Genomic DNA, 25,244 nt, shown 5'->3' with positions numbered 1-25,244 from the left:
CATGTAGGCAAGGTCTCCATAGTCTCTGCGCATCACCTGGTCTCCCCGTCGAGTGCATCGCCCTTCCACTTCGAGAAGACGCAAAAGAAACAACCCCCGTCGACATGGTCCACTCTCTCTCCACACCAGCACCCGACCCCTGTCCATCTCCACAAGCTGGGGAATTGGTGCTTAGACATTCCTCTTTCGGCAAAGTCATGAGATGCTAGGTTCAACTTCGGAAGAGGAGGTACTAGACGTGTATGACGGAGTCCGAAGAGCGCGGTCGGTGATGGGATATAATGATGACCTAGGATGCCATGATACGAATCAAAGTAGAACGTATAGTCTCATTCAAAGCACCACAGACATCATGGCTACCGACACAGCAAAGCTCCAATTCTTCCCCTCCAAGCCCCGCGTCTTCATCGTCTCTGACATCTCTAATGAACCCGACGATGCGGAGTCGCTGGTGCGATACCTCTTGTACTCAAACCAGTTCAATACCGAAGGTCTCGTCGCATGCACATCGACATGGATGAAGACCAAGGTGTGTCCGCAGGATATGCACAAGATTGTTGATGCATATGCGGGCGCTGTCGATAACCTCAACAAACATGCCCACCCAGACTTTCAATACCCTACCGCCGAGTACCTGAAGAGCATCATCAAGCCTGGACCTCCAGTAAGCCACTTATTCCCCTGCATAACCTAATTCAACCATTGACACCCTCAGGTCTACGGCTTCAAAGCTATCGGCCATGACATCCCCCTCAGCGAAGGCAGCGAACTCCTCCTCGAGCGAGTCAAAGCCCCATCACAAGATCCCCTCTGGATCCTAGTCTGGGGCGGCACAAACGTCCTCGCCCAGGTCCTCTTCAAGCTCAAGCACTCCATCCCCGAGGCCGAGTTCGCCGCCATACGCTCGAGGCTGAGGGTCTACACCATCTCGGACCAGGACGACACGGGCGCTTGGATCCGCAACACCTTTCCCGACATCTTTTACATCTCGTCGGTCCACGCGTGGAACCAGTACGGCATGGCTGCTTGGACTGGTATCTCTGGCGACGAGTTTTATGGCTTTGATCAGGGCGGTCCTGACTTTTCCAAGCTTACCAAGGAGTGGTTCAAGGAGAATGTTCAGATCGGTCCTTTGGGCTCTGCGTACCCCAACTATATGTTTATCCCTGAGGGTGATACTCCTACCTTCTTATACCTCATCCAGAACGGTCTGGGCGTCTCAGAGCATCCTGAATACGGCTCTTGGGGAGGTCGTTACCTGCTCACTGACATCAGCGAGGCTGGTCTCGGAAGCAAGCACTATAGCGACGCCTGCGACAAGGTAGTGGGTAAGGACGGGAAGCTATACCAGTCCAACCATGCAACCATCTGGCGCTGGCGAGACGCATACCAAAACGATTTTGCCGCCAGAATCCAATGGACGCTCTCACCCTCGCTTTCATCGGCCAACCACCACCCCATCATCACCCTCAACGGCTCGTCAGGCACGTCGCCCATCTACATCTCCGCCGAGGCTGGTTCCACCATCACGCTCGACGCCACTGGAACGTATGATCCTGATGGAGACAAGCTCACATACAAATGGTGGCAGTACCGCGATCCCAGTGCATCTCAATGGGCGACATTCTTCGAGGTGGACGGTACCAAGATTGAGAATAAGGATGGTAACGACAAGATTGTTGATGTGACGCTTCCTCCTCCGGAGCAGTGCTGTGTTGAGCTTCTTAGCAGAGCGGCCATCGCCAAGGGTCAGGTCCTGCATATTATTCTTGAGGTGACGGACTCAGGGACGCCGAGCTTGACGAGTTATAGGAGAGTCATCATTCAGACAACGAACAAGGACCTCAAGGGTGGTCAGGCACCTCGAGAGGCTATCGGCGATGTTGTTGCCGCATAGAATTAAGTAGATTTAGTAGAATAATACGAATTTTCGTAACTATGATTCCATCACAGATTAAACATGTCAGTTTTATGATAAATACTCGTAATGGTGTCCTACACCACTGTCAGGGGCTTGCATGACGCAGCTTGACCAGGGAAGCAGATTATAGGCACATGTGTATCAACAGACTTCAGTGCATATTATCTACAAGATGCATACCACAATTTTCACTGCTCATAGATAAGAATCACATGTACGTTAAATGCCAACTCAACACACCCAGGCACAGTAGATCATGTTGATTCTCAGTTTGTGGTATTTCATTTCTATTTGACGTCTATCTCATTACTTTTTGATCTTATATACTCATTCCCCATGCAAAGCCAACCTGTAGCTTTCTAAGCAAAGATGCGCAGGGGGTAGTTGGGCAGGTAGAAGCCGGGATCGTTGAATCGCAGACCGCGGTCCAGGGCAGAGATGCTCTCGAGCTCGTCCGAGGTGAGGTCGAACGCCACAACGTCAAGGTTCTGGGCGAGACGATTGGGGTTGTTGGACTTGGGGATGACGGCAATGCCGCGTTGGGTGGCCCAGCGGAGGAGGATCTGGGCGGGGGTCTTGCTGTACTTGTCGGCAAAGCCCTTGATGAGCTCGGCCTCGAGGAGGGGCTCGGCGCCGTGGGCTCTCTTGGAGAAGATGCCGGGGAGCTCCTTGAAGCTCTGAGGGCCGAAAGAGGAGTAGGCTGTCACGGCAATCTTGTTCTCCTGGGCCATGGCGATCAGGTCGGGCTGGACGAGGTAGGGGTGGTGCTCGATCTGGAGGGAAGACACGGGGTGGCGGGCGTATCGCTGGAGATCGTAGAGGGACTGAGCCTGGAAGTTGGAGACGCCGATGGACCTGGCAATGCCCTCGTCGACGACGGTCTCGAGAGCCTCCCATGTCTCGCGGATAGGAGTGTTGTCGGGCTTGACGGTGCCCTGCTCATCCATCCACCAAGCCTAAGTAATGTCATTAGTCCTTGTGCTCAAAAAGCCGTTCAACACAACTCACGGGGAATCGTCGAGTAGCAGGGTCAATGTACTCGAGAGAGACGGGGAAGTGGATCAGGTAAAGATCAATGTATCCGAGACCCCAGGCCTCGTTCTGGAGCTTGGCCATGGCCAGGGCATGCTCGCGCTTGTGGTAGTTGTTCCAGAGCTTGGTGGTGACAAAGATGTCCTCACGCTTGACGAGGCCCTCGCTGATGGCGCGCTTGATACCCTCGCCGGCCTCCTTCTCGTTCTGGTAGTCGTACGCTCCGTCGAAGAGTCGGTAACCAGCCTTGATGGCCTGTAGAGCTTGTCAGCATATTTGAGGGCAATTCAATTGAAGCACATACGTTGTAGACAGTCTCGGCAGCCTGGTCGGCAGGGACCTTCCAGAGGCCAAAGCCAACAAGGGGCATCTCGTGCCCGGAGGCGAGCTTAATAGTAGAGGGAGCCATTGTGAGATCTGTGAGAGATGATAGAAAGTAAAGAGAGTGAGTATGAACTTGTCACAAAAAAAAACCTTCCCTCCTCCTCTCTTATTCTCGTCCCCTTCCCTTCTCCCCGCTTCGATGATGCTGCCCCTCCATGATGAAGCGACAGACCGAGTCAGGTACCCCGGTCGGTCAAGGCGCTAAACAATTCCTGACTCGTCACCTTGACTCGCGCTAGAAGCGTCTCGCCTTTCCCCAAGGAGCAACGTCGGCTGACCCCGGCTCCCCCGCGTGTGGGAAAATACCCAAATGCTTCAAGTTTCCCACTTTGGCTTCACCCACACACTCTTCCCTTTCCCTCATCCCACATTTTTTTTGTGCACCCCAACTTTTTCTCGATAATGACGGATGCGGTATCCAAGACCCGCCTCAGAAGGACGAGGACGGGATGTTTCAAGTGCAGGGTCCGCAGGCGAAAATGTAAGATGATCGATCGCCGTACCAATGCAATGCACACCACTAACACGACTTATCAGGCGACGAAGGGAAACCAGCCTGTCAGCGGTGCGTCGATGGCGGCTTCGAGTGTCAGTACGGCACGCGGTTATCCTTTCTCGAAAAGAATGCCAAAACGTCCGGAGACCCTGCACGAGCTGCAAAGCCCTCGTATGCTAAATTGAGAGTGCGTGCCATCTCAAGTCCAAGCTTCACCTGATCCCCACTGACACATTGTTTCCTCGCAGTTTGTCGTCCCAGAGTCGACTGCAGCCAAGCCTGGTGTTCAGTTCCAGGAAGATGAAGCAACCTCGAATGAGCCCGAGAAGAGGCTGAGCACGCCTGTTGAACCAAAGTCGGCATCCCCAAAGGAGAATCTCATCCAACAGCAGCCTGAACCTCCAGCATTGATCAGCCCCAGTCTTGGAGATTATAGCGCCACCTCTCCCCATGCTTCAGGTAGTCATGAACTGCAGGATCCCAGCAGCTACACCATTGGCATCTCGCCATCCAATGCTGCCTATGAGACTGCCCTCGATGGGCTGCTGTCGTTAGGGAACGATCACTATGTTCCTCAATCAGCTTCCGTCACCTCCCAGGTCACTGCCAATGGAGGCTTTTTCGAGTCTCCCAACCACGGCCAACACCATGCCACTCCAACCCAGTTTGACATGAGGGATAAGCCCCTGGCTGAGATCTTTCCCAATTGTCTCCATATGCCCCAGGATCGTGCAGTTGAGCTGCTGCGACACTACAGATATCACATTGCTCCATGGGTACGTACATCTCTCTGATCAATCTACCAAATCTACCATCTAACAAGCCTATTCATAGTTGGATATTGGCGACACGAAACAGACCTTTGGCCTCTTGGTACCGCGCATCGCTATGGACTCTGCTCCCCTTCTCGACTCACTTTTGTCTCTCTCCCTGACGACCCTCGGAGGCCATGTCGAACCTGACTTTGGGGAACAACTGATCTTACCGTCTGATCCAAACAACTCGAGTACCGACATTTTACGCAATGCCTTGACTTTTGCTTTTATTGCCCTCCGTCGACATTTCATTACTCCCCCAACTTCATGGCAGAGTCCATCCAAGAGCGTGGGCTTTGATTCTTTAAACTCGGCCTCTTTTCAGGAGCAGCATCCCTCTGTCGCATTAGCTACTTCTTGGATGATGCTACGACTCAGTAAGTTTGCCTCGGATGATAATGTACACTATCGCTAACCAAGAATTAGATCTTAGCGTTGGCCTCATGAACGGCTCCCCCGTGTCCATCCCCTCACTCATCTCGTTCGAGACCTCTTCACCCATGAACGGAATATACAGGGAATCTCTTAAATACGATCGGGAACCGGTTATCCTATGCGCTCAGGTCCTCAATTACTGCTTCGGAGGCGACGTCGCAACGTCTCCTGGCATGATCCGTCCGACTGCCGCTCAGAGATGGAAATCCTTTTCCGAGGCTCTGAAAATGTGGTACACGAACCGTCCTCGAGATTTCAAGCCCATGCTGGAGATTGATGACAATGAGCAACTATTCCCTCTTGTCCTCTTCACCAATGGGGCGGCCGTCTTGGCCAACCAACTCTATCACACCTCAATGTTGCTGCTGCTCCAGAATCGGCCGCGAACACTTCCAAAGGAGCACGGCCGGTCGGTGTATCTCTCTCCCTTGTGGCACGCTCAGCGAATATGCGGCATCAGCTTGAACAATGACACTCGAACCAGCTGGGACTTTAGTCTTCTGGCCTCGTTGTATCTCGCCGCCAAGAGGATGACCTATGAGCCCCAGCAGCATGCGATTCTGCGTGGGATTGACCGCATCGGATCTCTGACGGGTTGGAATGTAAACGCCCTCTCGGCGCAGCTAGTCCATGAGTGGCAGCCGGATTAAGGAGCTGTCGTAGTCTAAAGTATATCTCTCAAGATTAGGCAAGAGATGGCATTAGACGCTCATCGAACTTTGTATCCCCAGGAATTTTCGAGATCTGCGATGCGCCAACAAGTTGCCCAGCCAGTCATTGCCTCTATGCTTTGGATAAGCTTGGAGAGAAGAAGATGCTCTGACTTGTGGCTGAGAAGCCGGCCAGCAATCCACAGGGGTTGGATGGCATTGTTGAGGCACCCCTGGTGCGGATTGGTTAAAGAGATACCGCAGATGCACTTGGCATGCCAGATGGCAGATCCTGTAGGTCCCACATCAAGTTTGACTTCCCGCGGTTTCGAGCCCAGGAGGAGGGTGCAGGCAGTGTGGTAGAGCTGGTTGGAGGAAATTCCTGCCCAGTGGACAAAAAGAATCTGGGGAAACGGGCGGCTTTCGATGAATTGAACCGGAACGACCTCTGAGGGCCGATCCTGCACCCAGGTCTGCAGGTCGTTCCAGAGCCGCAACCAACGTCTCTCAAAGGTGGCCGAATCACAGCCGTTGTCCTCACCAAGCTCAACGTAGTGAGTTCTGTCAGCAACGAGCTCTGTGACTTTGGAGCATAGGTAGACTGCGTAATTGGCGTGCATGTCTGGCGAGCGGTGGTCCCGGAAGATGTCGGCAGCTGAGTCTGGATTTGCGCCAGGGGGGAGCCATTTGTCCAGAGGGACCAAGGTGCCTTGTGTTCCGTCGGAGATTAGAGCACCGCAAAGGTCTAGAGAGAGTCAGTATCAGAGTAGAAAGACGACAATGAGGAAATGCGAACCCATTCTTGCGTAACACCAGAATACGGCCTGTAAGAGTCCACCACTGAAACCATTGACACCAAACGCGTCGAATAGGGCCGCACAGCCCTCGAGATGCCGGCGCCAATCCTGGGGGCTTGCGGACATCATTTCCAGACAACAGAGAATGACGCAAATTGGGATGATGGTCAGGTCTCGGGCTTGGAGCAGAGGGTTGAGAAGACGAATAGCCTCCTGGTACAGCTCAAGGCTGTCAAAAGAATGCTGCTTTGCCTCCTTTCGCTCCATCTGACGCGCAGACAAGGCGAGGATTGCGTAGAGCAGAGCCGGGCACCGGCGAGCGAGAACCGGGACCTGGACAGTGAAAGCTCTGTTGCTGTCAAACATGTCGAGCTACAGGAACCAATTAGCAAGCGTCGCAAACACTCGAAACATGAACATACCCAGGGAGCTACTTGAGCAACATAATTTTTCAGATACTCTAACCGTCGTCCAGACGAGAGGGCGGCCTTTGTCTGAGCCTGGGCCACAAACTCTTCATCGGGTGGGCCATATTCCCCTGGGGCAGGGGATGACTCGCGAGAAGGCGCAGCTGTCTGGGCAGTGTTGAAGATGAGGCATCGCAGCTCCTCCTGGTATGCGAGGTATCCTGGATCCTGGACAAACTGATCCAGGGGCCAGCTGTTGGATGGCGACGAGGAGCTGTCGGTCATTGAGAATGAAGTCATTTTTGGCAGGGAGGTCAGGTTCTGCTGAAGCAACTGGAGCTTTTGCTCAGGGACCTCACAGACACAGACGCGGCCCGGCGGCCAACAATGTCGCGTGTAAGTGAAGGGGGCAGAAAAAAACAAGTCTTGGCGAATTCGGTCTGAGCGGTCAATGGAGAATATTCAACAAGAGGCAGTCGGTGAGGCAAGGTGAGCAGACAGATACATACACCTGACGTCCTCGTATGAGAACGGACAGGAGGAGAAAGCATGACTTGTTGATGTTTGTTAAGCTAGTGACCCCATCTTGGAGAGGTCAGGTGCGACTTTGTTGCCAGACGCCAGCCTGAATCGAGCTTAATCAACCCCTGCACGTGCGGGGTTGACAGCGGAATTGCGGGGAGTTGAGCTGCATCCTCGGGTCTTGGACTCAACCCCAAATTGCACTGATTTCCTTTGAAGGAGTTGGAGTTGCTGCTGTGGATTTTCTTCTCAATCAACGTCAGGATGACTTCAATGTATTTACCTTCATCTAGCAGTTAACTTGACATCAGGGATTGTCAGCCTTGACCCTCGTCTTAGAGCCAATTATGTCAACAGCCAGAGCCCGAGCGTTGGAAGAGCAGTATTCTCAGCTGGAAGTCTAGGTTAGCAGATGGACAATGAAAGGAACCATCTCGCCAACACGCAGCAACTCGGATTGATGCCGGATGCCGGATTAAACATGTTTGCTATTCATCCTTGACTCGTGCTGCATGCATAACTCTAACCATCTTTCGTCTGGTTCACGGATACTTACACGTTAGCTGCAGACGACAATAGAATCCATCAAAGCTCGCTTCGGTGAAAAGCAGCTGTAAGAAAAAAATGCTGATGCCCCCGACCTGCAGGGAGCACGCGCTAGAGGTTTCCATCCTTCCAGCTGGATTCACAGCAAGCAGCCAGTGAGATGCCTCGGACCAGCACGCAGAGCTGTCTCATGTACCTTGCATCTGCATCGGTCGACGGTGAAACATGCAACACCGAGGGTACAACCGAGAGGAGAGCTTCTCGCCACCGTCGTGAGCTTGCATGCGCTTTGTCGGTTTTTAGTTTTCGTCTATTTGGTGAGAGCGTTGGTGATGACCTCGGGAAACGGGCCATGCGTCCCAGGCCACCGCTGTGGTTGCCATGGCCAGTACAGAGTACTTGATGACATGAGTCGCTTGTCGTCATGGTCAAGCTGCCCATCGCCCTCTAGTTTCATCATCATTGCATCCATCTCTGTGGATCAGCGTGTCTCGGTTGTAGTGAGAACACCTGCTTTTACTTACACGGAACACCATGATTGCCAAAAACACCAACCAATGTTTTAGAGCATTCATCTTTTGGAAATAGAGTCGACGGATAGTTCCGGCTCCTAGCACAATGTAATGTACCGGAAACCTAGGTCCACTGTTTTGAGCCCGCACACATGGCTTCACCAGGGGCCATCCGTGCTTCCATGACCTGATCTGGAGAGTTGCAGCCATCCCCTGCCTCCCCTGTCCCCGTCGTCACCCACGTCGGCGCTAGATTTCTTCCATACCAGAAATGATCCATCCCGTAGGTCAAGGTAATCACACAAGATGAAGATGCTCACGCGCAAAAGGAGTCGCGAAAAAGGGGTTCCCCTGCTCTTCAGGGTCCTTGTCTAGAGCCTTGCCTCACCGCCCAACCCACTGGGTCAGACTCCATACTATTGTTCGAGAAGCCTGGGATTTGCGTCGCTCATCACAGTGATTTTCTTTTCCCGGGTTCATGCAGCAGTCAATAAATTGGACTTGGACCTATTTGGCACAGCACAGCTGCTTTAGAGTTTAACCACTCGCTGACTCGACGAGGCTGGCTGGATGCTGCTTTGACTGGAGGAGGCTTCTCCAAGGTTTGGTTCGGCCCGCCTCTGCTGCGATTCGAGGCCAGTCCCGCGGTTGTGCCAGCGCCGGGCGGGAATTGGCGCCATCACGGCCGCGATCATCATGATGGTCCTCCGTTGGCCTCGGATTGGCGTTTTTGGGGGCTTACTCTTGTTTTGGATCTGCAGCATGGGGCATTTCTGGATGGATACTTGTGAGCGGATGAACTAATTGACGACGTGTACAGGATACAAGTCTGTACAGGATACCTGCAGCTGCAGCGTAGCGACTGGTAGATTCATCTTCAGGTGGTGGTGGTGATGGTGACAACCAGGGACCAGGTTTAGTCAGGTACCCCGTGCCATGATGTAGTCCTTGGTTAGCAGTTGGAGCCAGCGCAGAGCCAGAGCCTACAGATAGTGGACAGTACAACGCAAACACGCGGGCGCGCTTGCTGTTCTGCTCTTACGATGCGACGTCGGACGGAATCCGTTCTTGCGCATGCCCGAAAGTGTTTCATGTGTATCCAATTCTTCTCCGCATCCTCTTGTGCGCACATTGTCCATCAAGCCATCATTTTTTCTGGCTGCCCTCCTGTCCAGTCCAGTACCAGGTACCTCACACCTTTCATGTCTGGTGGATGGTGTTCGCAGGCTTTTGGCCAAGTTAATTAGCCCAGCGTCTGCCCCTGCATCACCATCCCTGTCGACCCTCTCTTCACGGACGCTTCCCTCGATGGGACTGGACGAATGGGGGACCCTTGGCTCCTGGGCGACGCGATACTTTCTTTGTTGGACCCAGACGAAAGTACTCCGTACTACTGAAATTCCTCGCCCGGCGCCGTCGAACGAACCGAACGGACAAGAGACGAGACACCAGACCAACAACCTACCAGTCACCCTCTGTCACGCCAGGCCCAGTCAAAGCCAGCAAGCCAACTGGCCGACCATCTCGCGCGTGGCTTTTGCATCCCGGCGTCGTCTCGCTCGACTGACCGGAAAGCGGGCTGCTAGCAAGCCTGCAAGCCTTAGCTGCTCAGATTGGATCTGATCCAGACAAAAAGGAAGCCTCCTAACCCGGGCCCCCGTCCACGGCCATGCCCTCGCCCTCGTTCTCGTCTTCGCCCCCATCATCGTCGGCGGACAATGCTCGTCGCTGGACTCGACGTCGGCCCCATACCGACCTGAACATCAACACCAACACCACACCGTCCTCCCTTGCGTCGCCGCTGCCCAGGGACGTCCGGCGCGTCATTCCGCACCCGCAGACGCCGCCTGCCCACGGCTCGCTCTACAGCACGCCGCCGCCGCCAGCCGTCCCAGCCGTGCCCGCCTTGTCTAAGTCACTGCCCACCGCTGATGGTCGGGCGCTTAGATTGCCCATCGACACCGACGCGCATGAGTCCTTTCTAGAAAACCCTACTCCCGTCGAGGACGACATGGCCGAACGCCTGCCGCCGCATGTGAACCAGCGAGATTCGCACGACCTCTCGCTGTCTCCCCGAAACGTCACCCGAGACTCGCTCGTCACTAACATGCTCCTATCGCTCGACCAGTTCTCCATGGCACAGTTGAGCGACAAGTACGGACCCTCCCCTGGATCGCGCTCACATACTTTTGACGAAGCCTCGCCCCAGTTTGGCGCCGCCGAGCAGACACGGAGCTGGGTCGCTGCCAATTCTGTCGCAGGACCACCTCGAGTCAACGGACACCAATACTCCTATAGCTCCGACCTGGAGGGAGCAGACGATTCTAGCCGCATCTCGAGCCGCGGCCGACGAAGCAACAGCAGTTCCAATTTCCAATCGAGCTTTCCGCGCCTCAATAGCGTTCGCGAGGGGCACCGAAGTGGTTCATCGAGAGCCATGCATTCAAGAGGGGGCAAGCCGGGCAGCAAGAGCAGCAGCACCACCAGCGTCGATGCTGGATACGCTCAGGTCCTTGGTAGTCAGCGATGGGCGCGCGGGTTTGGAAGATCTGCCAGCTTCGACTACGGACCTCAAGCACCACAGCAGAGCGCCCCCGTCGCCGAACCCACCCCCTTCCGAGTCGAGTTTCCAAACAACTTTCTCGCCGATGAATACGACGCTGCCCCGACTCCAACGGTCCCGGGCGGCCCGCGACGGGAGCCGTCGATCCCAACGATGCCGACAATGTCTACGGTACCGCCACCTCCGCCCGCACCCCTGGAGCCGCCTCCCCTCGAGCACAAACGCAGCAGCCGTTCGTTAAAGAGCTCTTCCGGGCGCAAACCTCCCAATACACGGGATAATGCACCTGCAGTTCCAGCTCTAGACCTTGATTCAGCACCTGCACCCCATATTGGGTATGAAAAATCCAAGGATGTGGCCGTGCACAGCGGCCCAGCGCCTGCGACACCTGCACCTGCACCCGTGAAGGAGCGCCCTGGATTTTTCAGGAGGGTCTTTGGTTCCTCCAGAGGCAACTCACATAACAGCAACCACGACTCGACAACAACAACTCAAACCCCACACTCGACCACTTCTGCCGACCACTCCAAGATGGTCTCCAATGGCTCGACGCCGCCCTCCCGAGATACCTCTTCCTCGCATTCACACCACCCTGTGCTGCAAAAGAAACCATCATCGTTCTTCCGCCGCCGAAAGAAGTCCGTCACTGACGATCCTCCCCCTCTGCCCACGTCGATACCTACACCTCCCGTGCCTACAGTTGCTCCCATCGCTGTCCCTCCCGAACGCGAACGAGACCTGGGTAATTCTCTGCCTCAGCCTAGCCCTGTTAGCAGCTTGCGAAAGGTCATGAACCCGTATCTGCGAAACAGCCAGGCTGTCCAGGGCACTCCTCAAGGCCCCTCTCCCCTTGCCGACATCTCCAACGTAACTCCCGATCATGTCGACAATACACCCGAGAGGGAAGTCTACAAGAGAGACTTTTCCCCTGATTATTCGCCAAGCCCCAACGCCAGGATCCGGGCAGTACGATCCGATTCTGATGAGTACCTGTCCAAGCGAAATAACACACCCTCGCGTCCCCCACCCGAGAGGCCTACTAAGGCCATCGAGACGCGCAACAACTCCTTCCTGAACCTGGACGGAGTTAGCGACAACGATGATGACCAGGGAAGCCCTTCAAACCGGAAGCTTTCCAACAAGTCCAAATCCAAGTCAAAGTCTAGGCCATCAGACATCATGACCACACGGGACAGCCCCCGAGGTGCCAAAGACCACACCGTCAGGGTCAAGAAGTCATTCCAGCGACCGGAACAGACTGATTCAGAAGACGACCCCAACCGTTCAGCCCTTGCATTGCCTATTGAAGGTGCACGAGCGACAAGCCCTGCATCAGTATCAACCGGCACAGACTACAAGTCTGCCCTCAGCGCCCCTCCTAGCGTGAGAATAGAGAGCTCGGCAGACCCTAGTCCCAAGGTGTTGGGCACATTCGACGCTATCAAGACCAATGCCCTTGACGAGCCCGATTTCGTTATTGGCGATCCGACCGAGGATGATAAGCAAAAGGCACAGAAGATCTATGATGGAAATGAGGACTTTGTCTCGAAAGAAAAGGCGGCTGCTTGGATGGGTGAAGAAGGTCCAATCAGGCAACGCACCCTGCAAGCCTACATGGAGTTGTACGACTTTACCAACCGCAGCATCGTTCATGCTCTGCGACAAGTATGCGGACGATTGGTGTTCCGTGCAGAAACTCAACAGGTGGACCGCATTCTCGTGGCCTTCTCCAAGAGATGGTGTGACTGCAATCCCAACCATGGGTTCATAGTGACTGGTGAGATGAGCGTTGCACTTTTACTGGTCCTTGAAGCTAACTGATGATAGATGTGATCCACACCATTTGCTACTCGATCATGCTGCTCAACACTGACCTGCATCTGGCTGATATCGAGCAGAAGATGACCCGCAGTCAATTCATCAAGAACACCATGACAACCATCACGCAGGCCGTAGAGGAATCGGCCCCTGATGTGTTTCATAGGCCAAGTGTTCTTCCAGACAAGAGCTCACTTGCAACTGGCGAGAACCACGAACAACCCCCCGAACAAGATCGAAGGTCCTTCAGGAACTCGTTCAGACCCCCGCCTCGTGCAGACTCTGGAACTCTCCCTTCAGAGGGTGACGAGGATTGTGGCCCATTAGTCAAGTCCCGATTCAATGGAAGCAAGAAGGCGTGGGAAGAACTGATTGAAGTTGTTCTCAAAGGCATTTACACATCCATTAGAGACGAGCGTCTGCCATTGTTTGGCGCCGAGGCTGAGAAGAATCTGAGCCTTCCACAGTCGAATAGCGGAGGGCTCTCTGTCATGGGAATGCTGAAGAGAAGCCCTAGCGTCCTTAGCAAGGCACCGTCAGAGAGTCAGCTGTCGGTTCGTGGTCGTATTTCAGAGAACGGTAGGGCCAACACGGCGAGATGGACATCCAAGAGCCGATCTCGACCCGGTCTTGGCCGCAATGGATTCTCGTCTAGTCGTACTAGCTTCGACGACGGGAATTCACTCTGGAGCCACACTGTATCGTCAGCCACCTGGAGCCGCCATTCTCTTGGAAGGACTCAGACGTCAGTTTCTCAGGATTCATTTGGCTCAGCCTTGCCCCGGGGCGATTATCAGCAGTCGATTGGCTTTGCAAACGCCCTGAGCCAAGCCATCATCCGAGACGAGGACGCATATGGGGAGACGGCTCCATCGATTTTGAGCGCCGATCTTCCATCTACACAGCTTCTTGAAGACGACTCTCTTGAACTTGCTGGACCACCATGGGTCAAGGAGGGAATTGTCACCCACAAGCACCATTTGGATGGCGTGGACAAGAAGGCCAAGGACAGGCACTGGTCCGAAGTGTTTGCTGTCGTCCAGAAGGGACAAATGAGTTTGTTCTCTTTCCAACCAAACAAGTCGGTTCGGCAGAGGAACCGCAGCAGACATGGTGGGCCTCCTGCGATCGTGGGAGGCGGCAACTGGCAAGACAATGCAACGAATCTGGGAACGTTTAACCTTCGTCAAACTCTTGCATCTGCACTTCCACCGCCAGGCTACTCTCGCACGCGCCCCCATGTCTGGGCACTCAGTCTGCCTAACGGTGCTGTTCACCTGTTCCAAGTTGGCACACCTGAGATTTGCAAGGAGTTTGTCAACACGGCGAACTATTGGAGTGCTCGACTGAGCACTCACCCGCTGACGGGCGGCATCAGCAACATTGAATACGGATGGAGCGAGGCTATCGTTAACAACGCCTTGGTCGCCGCTATCAATGAGACGTCAACGACGACTACAACCGGCGGCAAGACGTCGCGCCCCAGCAGCAGCGCGGCCCATGGCCGAAGATCAAGTGTCAACAGTGGTAGCTTCCGAGGATCAAGCTTCGACCATGTTGCTGGTGCTTTTACCAACAACAGTGGACGAGGCAAGCTCCCTGGCGACCGCATTCACATCGCAGAGTGGGCACCACCAACCCAGAGCATGCGTCCCAGCAATTCGCCAGAAGCAGAACAGCTTCAAACCTTGGATGCCTATGTCAAGAGCATCGAGGCAGAGCTACAGGCTCATAACCAACTACGTAGCCCTATGCTTTTGGCATTTACTCCTAGGGGTGGCAATGCTGTCAAGGCCATGGCTAACTGGGAGCGGAAGAGTGCGTATCTGCTCCGCGAGATCGTCAAATTCAGGACATACGTCGACTGCCTTCAGCAGGCCGACTCTAGAAAACAGGAGATTTACTCGGAGAGGGACCTTGCGCAGCGAGCTGCCCGAGGTGAGCTCAGTGACGGCGAGATGGAGCTCAGCAGCGACGATGAGGGGGATGTAACATTGAGGCCATGATATTGGCCCTTGTACGACACTACGGAGCAGTTTAAACATACACGGAGCTGCATTATGGGTTTTGGGCGTTTGAGATTTTCCGAGTTTCTTCTTTTGGTCGTTGCCCAGCCCTGATACCCCAAAGTTTGTGGTTCACGACACGCACCATTCATTCATTTCTTCAATTCTCTCAATGTATAAAGAAACGAGCATTCTTATTTTTGGTTGTGGTAGAGAAGGAGGAGTGAAGGATGGTCAGTCATATGAAGGAACGCCAGCAGATGGGATTAAAACGAGGCGTTTTCAAGAAAAGCCAGAAACAAGTTGGATATTGTCAAGATTATTAGACTTCTTCTTTGTAATGATTATTATGACACCAGGGGTTATTGATTCATTGTTGAACTGGTTGAGTACTTGGATTGTGATTATCTTGTTTAGCTATGGAAGTATGTAAGTACACGGTGTCTTGTCTTATGTATATGATGGTCTTCCAGTTGACTCGGTCAGGACAATCAGCAATAGTTGAGCATATCGGTCAGGGCAGTCTTCTCGGCGCTGGTGATGGCTAGCTGCCAGTAGCTCTTGACTTGGATCCAGCTCTTGGCATAGGTGCAGTAGAAGCTGGTCAAGGGAGGCTTCCAGGTGGCGGGAGTGGCGCTGCCCTTGGCCTGGTTGACGTTGTCGGTGACGGCCCAGAGCTGGGGTCGAGTGATGTCGTTGGCAAAGTCCCTCCGCTTGGCGGTTGTCCACGAGGCGGCACCGGACTGGAGGCATGTTAGCTGGGAGAGGAGGTAGAGGGGAAGGTTGAGACTCACGATCCAGGCGTTTTGGAGGGGAACCATGTGGTCAATGTCGACGTCGCTGGCCGCTGTCCATGTTGCGCCGTCATAGGGAGAGCGCCATGTTCCAGAGGTGGCGGCGCAGGCACTGTTGGTCACGACATTGGTGCCGTCACGCTGAAGGACAAACTCGCTGGGACTATTCAGTATACAAATGTGTGAGGTTGAAGGTTTGGTACATACCGGGTGTTGCAAGCTCCAGAGACAGTCTCCCAGTGAGGAAACAGGTCTCGGTCGTAGGTATCAGTGTTGGTGGGCGTGCCGACAGTGAGGCCGCTGAGGAGGGACCTGGCGGTCGACTCGGTAGGGATACCGGGCTATATATGAGGTTGGTGATGCAGCCTTACAGTCTAGATGGTGGATGACTTACAGGGGTGGGAGCGGCAAGGGCGCCAGTGGCCGAGACGAGGAGAGCAAGAGAGAACTTCATTTTGAGAGACTGAGACTTGAGGATGCAGATGAAGATGAGGATGAGAAGAGACGAGATGAGTGGTGTTTGCGTGATGGCTTTATATTAATTAATTCGTGATACCGGCCTCCTCCCATGGACTTCCCCTCCTGCAATGTACCACCACCAATAGCTGTCTAAGTCTTGTCCGCAAACTATACCTATGCATTGGAATAATTCCTCCTTCCTCGTTGGATCATCTCCCCCGGAGACTACCGTCCCCTCTCGCGATGCCTTCACCGAATAGCCAATCTTGGGCACAAGCCCGTACCTTATCTCTGTCGATCTTGGACGCACGAGGTGCCGTGATAGGACGAGTGCTATCGCGGAGGGTGCGGAGCAAAGTCCCAATCAATACCTCTAGGTCCGCCAAGACTCGAGCGGAATCAAGCGTTTAATAAGTCAAAAGGTCGTGGATGAAACACTGCGAGGACGGAGCTTCAACCAGGTCCAGGGTATCACCTGATCAGTCCAGTCAACGCTCGAGATGCTCACACGCATCCCGCCGATCATTCACGGCAGACATGCCCGCTCCGGGACACGGCGCTGTGGGGGTAACGGGTGTTAACCTTCCTTTTGGGGTAGTTGGCCTTGCGGACCCCTGTTTAGATTCTTTGTTAGTTTGCATGCTTTCTAGTTGAGGGTTCGAAGATAGAGACGTACGACGAGGATGAGGGAAGAGGCCGTCGGCGAGAAGCTATCTTAGATATCGGGATTAAGTCCTCTGTGGACTAGGACTTCGGCGCGATGCGCACAGCGGTCAATGAGTTGAGAGTTGTTGAGATAGTCGAGGGCACTCCAGCCTTTACTATCAACGGCGTTGATATCCAAACCCTTGGCGAGCATACGGTCAAGGACCTCGGCAAACCACCTTTCGTCTGAACCAGATGATATGTAGTTATCCGTGACGAGTAGGTGCAGGGCCGTCAGCCCGCCTTTCGCTCTCGCGTTGACATCGATGCCACGGTCCAGCAGGGCCTGCAACAGTGAAAAGTCGGAAGCTATGGTATGCCATCGCATATTTTCAGCCAAAGTATGTAGAAGAGTCTTGTCCTGCTCTCCTGTTCACCTGATGTTGATGCCGGGGTTTATTAGGTCGACGATTGCTTCGCTGCTATAGTGACGGCTCCCTAGGAGTTTGGCAATAAGCTCCTCCGGCTTTGGGCCTCGAATGATATCTCCGTAGTGAGTGAGTAGAAATGTGAGACTCTTATTCTCATATTCAGTTAGTGGAAGGTCAAGGATGGCTTCGAGAAGTCTGTTGATTCCTTCTGGGGATTCGTCCGGAAGGCCAATGCCCCGACTGTATATGATCTCGGCGGCTGCAGCATTTTTCTCTTGGAGAAGGCATTTGACAAGATGATCCGAATCTTCCGGGATTCCACAGCGCAGGAGGGCATCGATGCAGGCTGAAATAGTATCTCGGGTTCCATTGTCGATGTCCTGGGTCGTCAGCGCAAGGCGCAAGTGAAATGCATCAACGAATGCGCCGGCGTCGACGAGCATAGCAATAAGCTCGCTCCTGGAGAAATGGATGGCGATGGTCATGGGTGTGTCTCGAATGCTGTTGTTAAAAGCGTCAAGATCAGCCTCTGCATCGATCAGAGCTGTGACGATGGATTTGGTCTCCTCGGCATAGGACAATGTTATAGCCCTGTGTAGCGGCGTCAATCCTCCATCGTCAGCCAGGGTCAGGTCAGCTCCCTCCAAAATGAGATATTCAATAGCATTTATATTGTATGCTGTCTCCATGGCATATGCCAGGGCCGTGTTACCCGCTTTGTCAGGTAAATTGATATCCACGGCGTATTGATGATGAAGGTCCCGGATAAGATGATGCTGCCCATACTTGGCAGCGATGTGCATCGCATTGAGGCGTCTTTGTAACGATGGAACTACCGGTTTGTTGAACTCGGGCTTCTCGATAACGAGTGATGCTCCCTTGTCGAGTAGGAACCTGACAGTGTGGTCATGGCCTCTCTCGATGGCAGTGTAGAGAGGACTCACGGAGCGACGAAAAGTGCGAGCCCAACAATCCGCCACATTAATCTTTTCAGTTCTCGTCCACGAGTTGATGTCACCTCCATGATCGAGTAGGATCTCCAAAATGTGGTCATGTCCTCGGCTGGCAGCCACATGTACGGCGTTGCCGTTCATCTTGTACAGACAGCCACCAAAAAATGGCGACTCTGCGATGGGAGATTTCATCTTTAGGGCCATCCGAACGACTGACTCGTATCCCTTGTAGGCACCCCATGAAAGAGCGCGGGTGTGTTTCTCAGGTCCCCAGCCGTGCTTGACCTCGTCGTGGTGGAGTGTCCAAATTGCTGCGTAATTCAACGGCTTGATCTGAGCGGCCGTGAGGAAGGTCTCCGTATCAAGAAAACTGCAGAGGACGAGTAAAACGTCTGGCGATAGCTTTATGAGGTGGTTTTCTGAAGACATCGTTGCGGTTGTTGATGGGGCGACGATGATGGCGAGGGATAGTGAAAGTGAGAAGAGTAGAGAAGAGAAGAGAAGAGAAGACGAAGAAAAAGCGATCAAGTTGGGAAAATGGTGAATGAGCTTAATCAGGAAGATTAAAACGGCGTTTGGGATTACGGACGGCTCAATAAATAGAGGTAAACGATAGCAGTATTCGACACCAGTTGACCAGGTGTATTAACAGTGAACACGCGAACGAACTCGACTGAGAATCAAAACAAACAGAAGAGACCATGGATTTTATACCTTGATCATTAGGCTTCAAAAATTTGGCAAAATTTCAACTTTTATAAGTTTTATTCCAAAAGACTGCTACAAGGTTAAGACGGTATTATCCCCGTGATGCTTTACTGGTTTCCTGTTTCTTTTTTCTTTTCAAAAGCAAAGCTCAACAAGGTTTAAGAGAAGAAGAAAAATACGTTTGACGTAGAAGCTAGAGAAAGGAACCCGTCAATTGATGCAGATCAGTCTTGACAGAGCATAATAGGTTCGACGCCCCTAAGTAAGCACCGCCATGCCAACAAGCGACTCAGCCTTCCTCAAGAAAAAACAGACCCCAGGGAGTAAGAAGCGCAAGAGACCCAAAGCATCGACATCGAACAGGACAATCGGACGAGAATGAAGAAGAATACCCCGAACGGCAAGGAGAAGACAACCATGATGGACCGAAACGACAACACGGGCGTTCCTGTAGCCAACCGTAGCTGCTCTTCGACCAACCGACGGCGACAGATTCGATCGTTTAGGACTCTCAAATCTCTATTCAAACGCATTATCTGAGCTTCTTGTCAATTACTGTTGTTTGTTGTTTCAGGCAGATGTCTATATCAGCAAGTGTGCGACTGCAAGTAAAGGGGCATGCACATAAACCATTTGACATCTGGTCCAGGTTACCTGGTAGTGAAGAGAGGACCCAATTCTTCTCAGTAGTCGAGTTCAATAAGCCAAGAAGTGTCGGGTATGCCGTCTAGTTTATCCAAGACAGCCCAATCCGATGGACACATCCAGAGGCTCTTCTGGGTGAACAATTACAGTAGGAAGGGGACTTCTTGTTCTTGGCCCACGTTGATGAGGGCGGTGAACTTGCTTGACTGATCTGCAATCTTCTAGATTAGGACTGGAAAAGCGCGAAGCTGAAAGTTCTTGGAGTTTCTGGCTATACGCCCAGACGTCCTAGACATGCAGCGGTGTCGCGGTTGTTCTGGTTTTCGAATTCGGTGGCAGCACTGAAACCGATGCCGAGGTTGCGAGGAATGATCATGTCGTAGCGTTCGTCTTTCCAATTATGCCTGGGAGGGGTTTGTTAGATGAGTGTATTTACTGTTGTGTACTTGCTCATTTCCCGGGGTTTCTTGGTAGAACCGTTCTCCAAGGCACCGAGACATTTGTTTTTCATGCAAGTGCTATTATGACCTCACAAGGCCGAGTTTTCTCTGGGTGATCAGGCTAGGCTTTAAGATGGTGCCAGGAAGTATGTTGTATAGGTACTAAGGGGAAGATATGACTTGCGTGATGATGCTAGGCCAAGATGCAGCCGAAGAAGTCTACCAGGAAAATCGAGCGCCTCTCTTCCGGCCTTGACATACGAGCAATTATAGATCCCGAACACAGGAGGTGTGTCAATGACGCTCAGCCCTTGTCGCTACTCTCCCTCGTACACCCTCAAAGCCTCCTTTGGCAACACCACCACAACGGCCCTACGAGGGGTCCTTGCAAAAATTCAAATTCACTTCGGCGAAGCTCGCAATCACTACCTGATACCCTCGGATCAAGTGGACCACCATCGTAGCCAAACTCCCCTGGGCTCCGCCATCGACGATCTACGATGGCCCAAAAAGCCTTCAACCTCAACTCTGATGACTCAGCTGTCTAGAGCCAGTGATATTATGAGAGTAATTAACCAAGTAGAGGAGCATAACGAGAACACGAGGCAGATCGGAGGAGCCTCGCTCATCTTGTTCCAGGGCATGAATGACACACTGCCAGGTGGCTCATTGCGCAACTGCCCCTTCACCCCTAACATCTTGCCCAACCCGCTATTTCCTGAGAGTGCCAACACTATGATGATGATATGTTGGAGGGAAACGAAAGGATATTGTCAGGTTAAGAGATGGAATTGATTTTCACAAAGGCAACTGGAAACACCAAGTCTGACAACCATGTAATTGCCACCAGGAAAGAAAACGCTGATAGATATTGGACTTTCTACATCTTATTATACCAAGTTAACTCTTACTTTAGTATATTGACTTATCTCGCTTGGCTAGTATTATTCTACCTTTGAACCCATGACATAAAGCTTTGCCATTTAGCAATCAGATACGAGAATAAACGTTTAATCTTAAACACTTTTACCCAGTAATTCAGTTTAATAATAATACTTGAATCAAGAGCTTGCCATTATTATGTTTACTTGAAAACCATTAGTAAAGAGTTCGCCAGAGAAAACAATGGGATGTTAGGTAGTCATAAGGAGTTGTCTCGTCGGTTGTGTCAAAGGTCAACCTACTTCGTCAGTATAAGACTGGCCCCTCTTCCGGCAGTGACAACATCAGCCCTCATGCGCAAACCCCACGACGAAACTACGCAGACATCACCAGAATCATCAAGTCACCAGAGTCATCAAGTCATATGTGTATCGGTCTGCCTCCTGCGGCAATAGTTTCTCGTACACCCCCCCTCCCCTCTATCTAAACTCATACATTCTCCCCCCCACTGTCTTCCCCCCACTCCTCCCCAAAACAGATCTCGTCCTCTGGTCTAAAGACCAGCCCCCCTCCCCCGGCCCCCGGAATGTGTCGTCGGCGAGCCTCTTCCTCCCCCCCCCCCCCCCTCACCTCACCTCCCCAGCATCTGGTCTCCGTCGACGGAGGCACTGACAGGGACGGGAACAGAAACCTACTGGTTCTGCTGGACTTGGCGCACCCCCTGCTCCAAGTCCCGAGCTGCCTGGCACAGCTCAGGCTTCTTTGCCTGAGCCGTGTACCTCTTGGTCAGCTCGCCCACCAGCAACGGGAACTGCTGGTCCATGTCCGTGACCCTGTCGAGGGCAGTCTTGCCCTCCGGGTCACGGTACATGACCAAGCAGCGCCACCGTCGCTGATTCCCTGTCAGCTCCTTCACGTCCGCCACCGCCATCTTCTCCGTGTACTCGGCCTTCCTGGCCAGCTTGTCGACCACCAGGTGCAGGAAGGACATGCCCGTTTGGGCCTCGACACACCTCCAGTCTATCTGGAGTAGCTGGCTGGTGAACTTTGGGAGACTTGCTCCCGACTGCTTCAGCGTCCTCCAGATTAGTTTGGCGTCCCCCCCGGTGTATGGACGACCGGACCCCCGAACTCGCAGAAACAAGGGCTTTTTGCCGACGCACATGGCATGCTCGTATGCCCGGTTGATGTCTTGGTCGGAAATTTCCGACCCGTGAAGACCAATGATATCGTACTCGCATTTCTAATGAAGGGACCGATACCACTTCTCAAAGACCTCGGGGACCTCGTCTTGAGCGATGGTGCCACCCAACGCGACCACCTTCTTGCAGAGGGTGGCCATGGCGGGGGCGTCGATGAGTCGAAACGTTATCGACTTCGAGCCTGGGGGCCGGAAGTTGATGTTGGCGCCATGGTTTTGGATCAAGTCCAAAAACATGGTCTGCATTGAGCCATGGTCACTCTCACTGATGACCCTGTTAAGCACCGTGACCAGTGGCGTTGCTCCAGTGCTATCGGGGTTGTTCACATTGGCACCTTTCTGGATGAGGAGGTCGATGATGGACTTGACCTCTCGCCAGACCCTGTACCAATCGTAGCGTACGGCCTCTGTGGCCAGCAGGAGAGGAGTTCGTCTCAGAAGGTCGGACTTGGGCTCGTTCGGGTCCGCTCCTTGGTCAAGCAGACGCTTCACAATCTGGGCAAGCCATCGACGTGTGGGAGCATGAGTTGTCATGTAGACTTCCTCAATGGCAAAGTGGAGAACATTTGCGCCGTCTTCGTTGTATATACCGTTCAACGTGCTGCGAGGAAGGAGAATATCGAAAATGGTTGCTCTTTCATGTTGAATTGCGAGATGGAGAGCTGTCTTTCCTGACTTGGGCATTCGAATATCGAGGCCGCCTGGCCGTATGTTCCCCATTCTAGCCATGATGGTGAGATCGTTTTGTAGCGCAGCAAGGTGGAATATTGTGATTGCCCTATCACTCTCCTCAAGACTTTGCGCCAAAATTGGCGAACAATCTTCTCGAAGAATAAGGAAAGAGACATCCCAGTTCTGGGACACTATGGGAATGAGGGTTGCCTTCCACTCGCAATCCTCAAGAACCTTGTAGAGACCGATGGCCCCGAGAGTTTGGAGTTGCCCCCCTGACAGCAAGGGTGTGAGATTGTGGCACATGGCCTTAGCATCCGCGCCAAGCTCTAGGAGCTTCTTTGCTTGCTCGATATTGTTTCTCATCCCTGCGACGTGGAGGGGATGGGAGTAGCCACCCTCATAGTTGTACCGGATGTTGAAGTATGCGACGCGGTCTTCTGGGCGAACATGGCGTGCTAGCTTGGTGATGGTCCGAACACCGACATCGTCTTGCATCGCGTCCACTGCATAATAGAGTGCCAGAGAGGCCTCGTCCTTAATTTCTCTTGTGTACAAGAAGAATTCAACGTTGCGGTGCAACGTTCGAGAACAGCGGGCCAAGTTGTGAACCTCGGGGTAGTCTAGATGGTCAACTAGAACCCAAAGGGAATCCGGTGAGAGCCGCTCTAGCGGCGATCTCCCTCGCGGATAACTCATGATGCTGGTTGTTGAAATGATGCGTGAGATGTGCTGATAAGATCAGGTGTCTGAGCGATGTCTCGTGGTATATATCGTCGAGAAAATAGAGTGAGTGACGTGCGGAACTTGGGAGCGAAGAACTTGAGTCAGATGAAGGTGTACAGAGAGAACAATGGGACTGATATAGTGGAAAGATGGCAGAGAAGATGCGATCGTGCTCAGTAGCTTTCTATACATCGACTGAAGACAAGCTTTGGGTGGGCAAAGTGGCGCAGGTGTGCGACCAGCAGATGAGGAGCGTAGATTGAGTCGGGTTCAAAAGGAAAATGAAGAGATAAGCTTTCCCGAGGACTTTAGGTAGAGTCTCTCTTGGGTCGGCAGCGACGACAAGTGAAGAGGGTCGGCGTCAACAAAGATGAAGATTGGGGTGCCGTATCTAGAGGACTGCGAGGGGCGTCGGCCAAGTCCGCAGAAACGATGGCTGAAAGTAGGGTCGATCTTCGTGACGTGGATGAGGCTGAGTTGAGGTTCTTGTCGAAAACACTGTGGGAAGGCCGGTCGAATGTGTAGAGAGTAAGGCGTAGAGTGTGGTCGGTACTGTAAGAGAAGGTGCTTCTTGGGTAGATGCTCTCTCAGAAAGGACTGCAAGTAGCCTTCACTGGATCCGTAGAGAAGGTGTCTGGGACGAAGGTTGATGGCAGTGGGGGTGAAAGGTGAGTCTTTGCATAGGTAAGAAAGACCGTTGGCAGAGTCGGTTGGGCCAGTTGAGAGAATTATCCGAAGTATCGTTGGCGACCGTGAAGAAGATGAAGATGAGGTGTAGATCTATTGGCCACGACGACGATGATAGAAGAAGATGTGTAGAGAAGAGGAATGAGAGTGTGGTCGGTATCTCAAGGGCAGATGAGTCTTGCTTAGAGAATCCCGCAGAAAGGGTCTCGGTCGCAGTCTGTTGCGCCTTAGAACAGGATGTCTGGGAGCACAGTCGACGAATGAGAGAAAGGTGAAGGTAGATGAAAGATGCAATCGTCACGACGAGGTCCGTAGACGAGGTCGGCGAGGCCCACAGAGAAGAAGACTTGTACCCTGATCGACGTTGGTAAAGAAGATGAAGAATGGGAATAGATTGTTGTGAAGAGCGCTGCAGGGAGAGTCCAGTAGGGTTCGTGGACCACGCAGATATGTGTGAAGGATGTTTCTCGAAGACGAAGAAGAGAGAAACAAGAGGAGTATATAGTAGAGTGAGAGTGCTTCCTTGTTTATATGTGTGTGTGTAGGAGCGACTCTGCACAGAGAGGGTGGTGATGATGACTGAGGGAGGAGAAAAACAAAGCGGAGAGGAGTGGGAGAGGAAATGCGTGGGGGTAAATAAAGGCTGCACGAGAGAGGAGTTGCTGCCTGGCCTGTCCTCGTTGCCTCAGTAGCGCAAACGGACGAGCACTGCGAGGAACAGCCAAACAGTTTTACCAGCTTCAGGGCATCCGGGTGCTAGAGCATGCCCTGAGTGCCCCCCTCGCGCACTGTTAGTGATATCAGACTAATTATGATTCGGTATAACCATCTAGGAATGAGGTCATTACTTGAAGAAGCCCGTAGAAGAATGTTTCTCGAGTATTATCTACGTGATGCTGGTGCCCCTGAATGTCCCATTCCCATCGAGTGTGCTGCAAGTGCGTCCTCTGCCTCATTACGACGCCGTAAACAGTCCCCATTTACCATAGCAAAAGACATTATATACTCTCTCAAGGCTATGGAACTAGTGCGAAGAAGCTGATCCCCTCTTGAGGCGTACCGGAGATGCGAAATCATAGAAAATGAGTTGAACGAAG

General features: G+C 52.9%; 8 protein-coding genes across 8 annotated transcripts; 3 read left to right on the top strand and 5 right to left on the bottom strand.

Moving 5' to 3' along the window:
- Positions 1-352: 352 nt before the first annotated feature.
- NECHADRAFT_38358 (uncharacterized protein) lies at positions 353-1,897 on the top strand (the record flags this gene model as incomplete). Its single annotated transcript, XM_003052049.1, has 2 exons — positions 353-664; positions 716-1,897. The coding sequence occupies 2 exons, from the start codon at positions 353-355 to the stop codon at positions 1,895-1,897; spliced, it is 1,494 nt and encodes a 497-aa protein (XP_003052095.1).
- Positions 1,898-2,280: 383 nt separating this feature from the next.
- NECHADRAFT_38020 (uncharacterized protein) lies at positions 2,281-3,362 on the bottom strand (the record flags this gene model as incomplete). The annotated part of the gene is made up of 3 exons (XM_003051606.1): positions 2,281-2,877; positions 2,930-3,208; positions 3,258-3,362. 3 exons carry the CDS (start codon positions 3,360-3,362, stop codon positions 2,281-2,283), a joined length of 981 nt encoding a protein of 326 aa, XP_003051652.1.
- Positions 3,363-3,786: 424 nt separating this feature from the next.
- On the top strand, positions 3,787-5,733 carry NECHADRAFT_78932 (uncharacterized protein; the record flags this gene model as incomplete). The annotated part of the gene is made up of 5 exons (XM_003052048.1): positions 3,787-3,818; positions 3,875-3,902; positions 4,082-4,609; positions 4,692-5,025; positions 5,075-5,733. 5 exons carry the CDS (start codon positions 3,787-3,789, stop codon positions 5,731-5,733), a joined length of 1,581 nt encoding a protein of 526 aa, XP_003052094.1.
- Positions 5,734-5,792: 59 nt separating this feature from the next.
- NECHADRAFT_92631 (uncharacterized protein) lies at positions 5,793-7,222 on the bottom strand (the record flags this gene model as incomplete). Its single annotated transcript, XM_003051605.1, has 3 exons — positions 5,793-6,478; positions 6,530-6,902; positions 6,953-7,222. 3 exons carry the CDS (start codon positions 7,220-7,222, stop codon positions 5,793-5,795), a joined length of 1,329 nt encoding a protein of 442 aa, XP_003051651.1.
- A 3,402-nt stretch (positions 7,223-10,624) lies between these two features.
- On the top strand, positions 10,625-14,904 carry NECHADRAFT_38032 (uncharacterized protein; the record flags this gene model as incomplete). The annotated part of the gene is made up of 3 exons (XM_003052047.1): positions 10,625-12,222; positions 12,307-12,857; positions 12,908-14,904. 3 exons carry the CDS (start codon positions 10,625-10,627, stop codon positions 14,902-14,904), a joined length of 4,146 nt encoding a protein of 1,381 aa, XP_003052093.1.
- Positions 14,905-15,395: 491 nt separating this feature from the next.
- On the bottom strand, positions 15,396-16,152 carry NECHADRAFT_92629 (bacterial-type extracellular deoxyribonuclease; the record flags this gene model as incomplete). The annotated part of the gene is made up of 4 exons (XM_003051604.1): positions 15,396-15,647; positions 15,699-15,855; positions 15,906-16,039; positions 16,093-16,152. 4 exons carry the CDS (start codon positions 16,150-16,152, stop codon positions 15,396-15,398), a joined length of 603 nt encoding a protein of 200 aa, XP_003051650.1.
- Positions 16,153-17,235: 1,083 nt separating this feature from the next.
- On the bottom strand, positions 17,236-18,615 carry NECHADRAFT_78928 (uncharacterized protein; the record flags this gene model as incomplete). The annotated part of the gene is made up of 1 exon (XM_003051603.1): positions 17,236-18,615. The coding sequence occupies one exon, from the start codon at positions 18,613-18,615 to the stop codon at positions 17,236-17,238; it is 1,380 nt and encodes a 459-aa protein (XP_003051649.1).
- A 2,937-nt stretch (positions 18,616-21,552) lies between these two features.
- NECHADRAFT_78927 (uncharacterized protein) lies at positions 21,553-23,232 on the bottom strand (the record flags this gene model as incomplete). Its single annotated transcript, XM_003051602.1, has 2 exons — positions 21,553-22,104; positions 22,138-23,232. The coding sequence occupies 2 exons, from the start codon at positions 23,230-23,232 to the stop codon at positions 21,553-21,555; spliced, it is 1,647 nt and encodes a 548-aa protein (XP_003051648.1).
- Between the last annotated feature and the right edge of the window lie 2,012 nt (positions 23,233-25,244).

Source organism: Fusarium vanettenii, assembly GCF_000151355.1.
Source record: "Fusarium vanettenii 77-13-4 chromosome 4 genomic scaffold NECHAsca_3_chr4_2_0, whole genome shotgun sequence".
In the NCBI taxonomy this organism is placed as follows: Eukaryota; Fungi; Ascomycota; class Sordariomycetes; order Hypocreales; family Nectriaceae; genus Fusarium; species Fusarium vanettenii.
The sequence above is the reverse complement of the archived record's forward strand: the minus strand, read 5'-3'. Positions and strand labels throughout refer to the sequence as shown.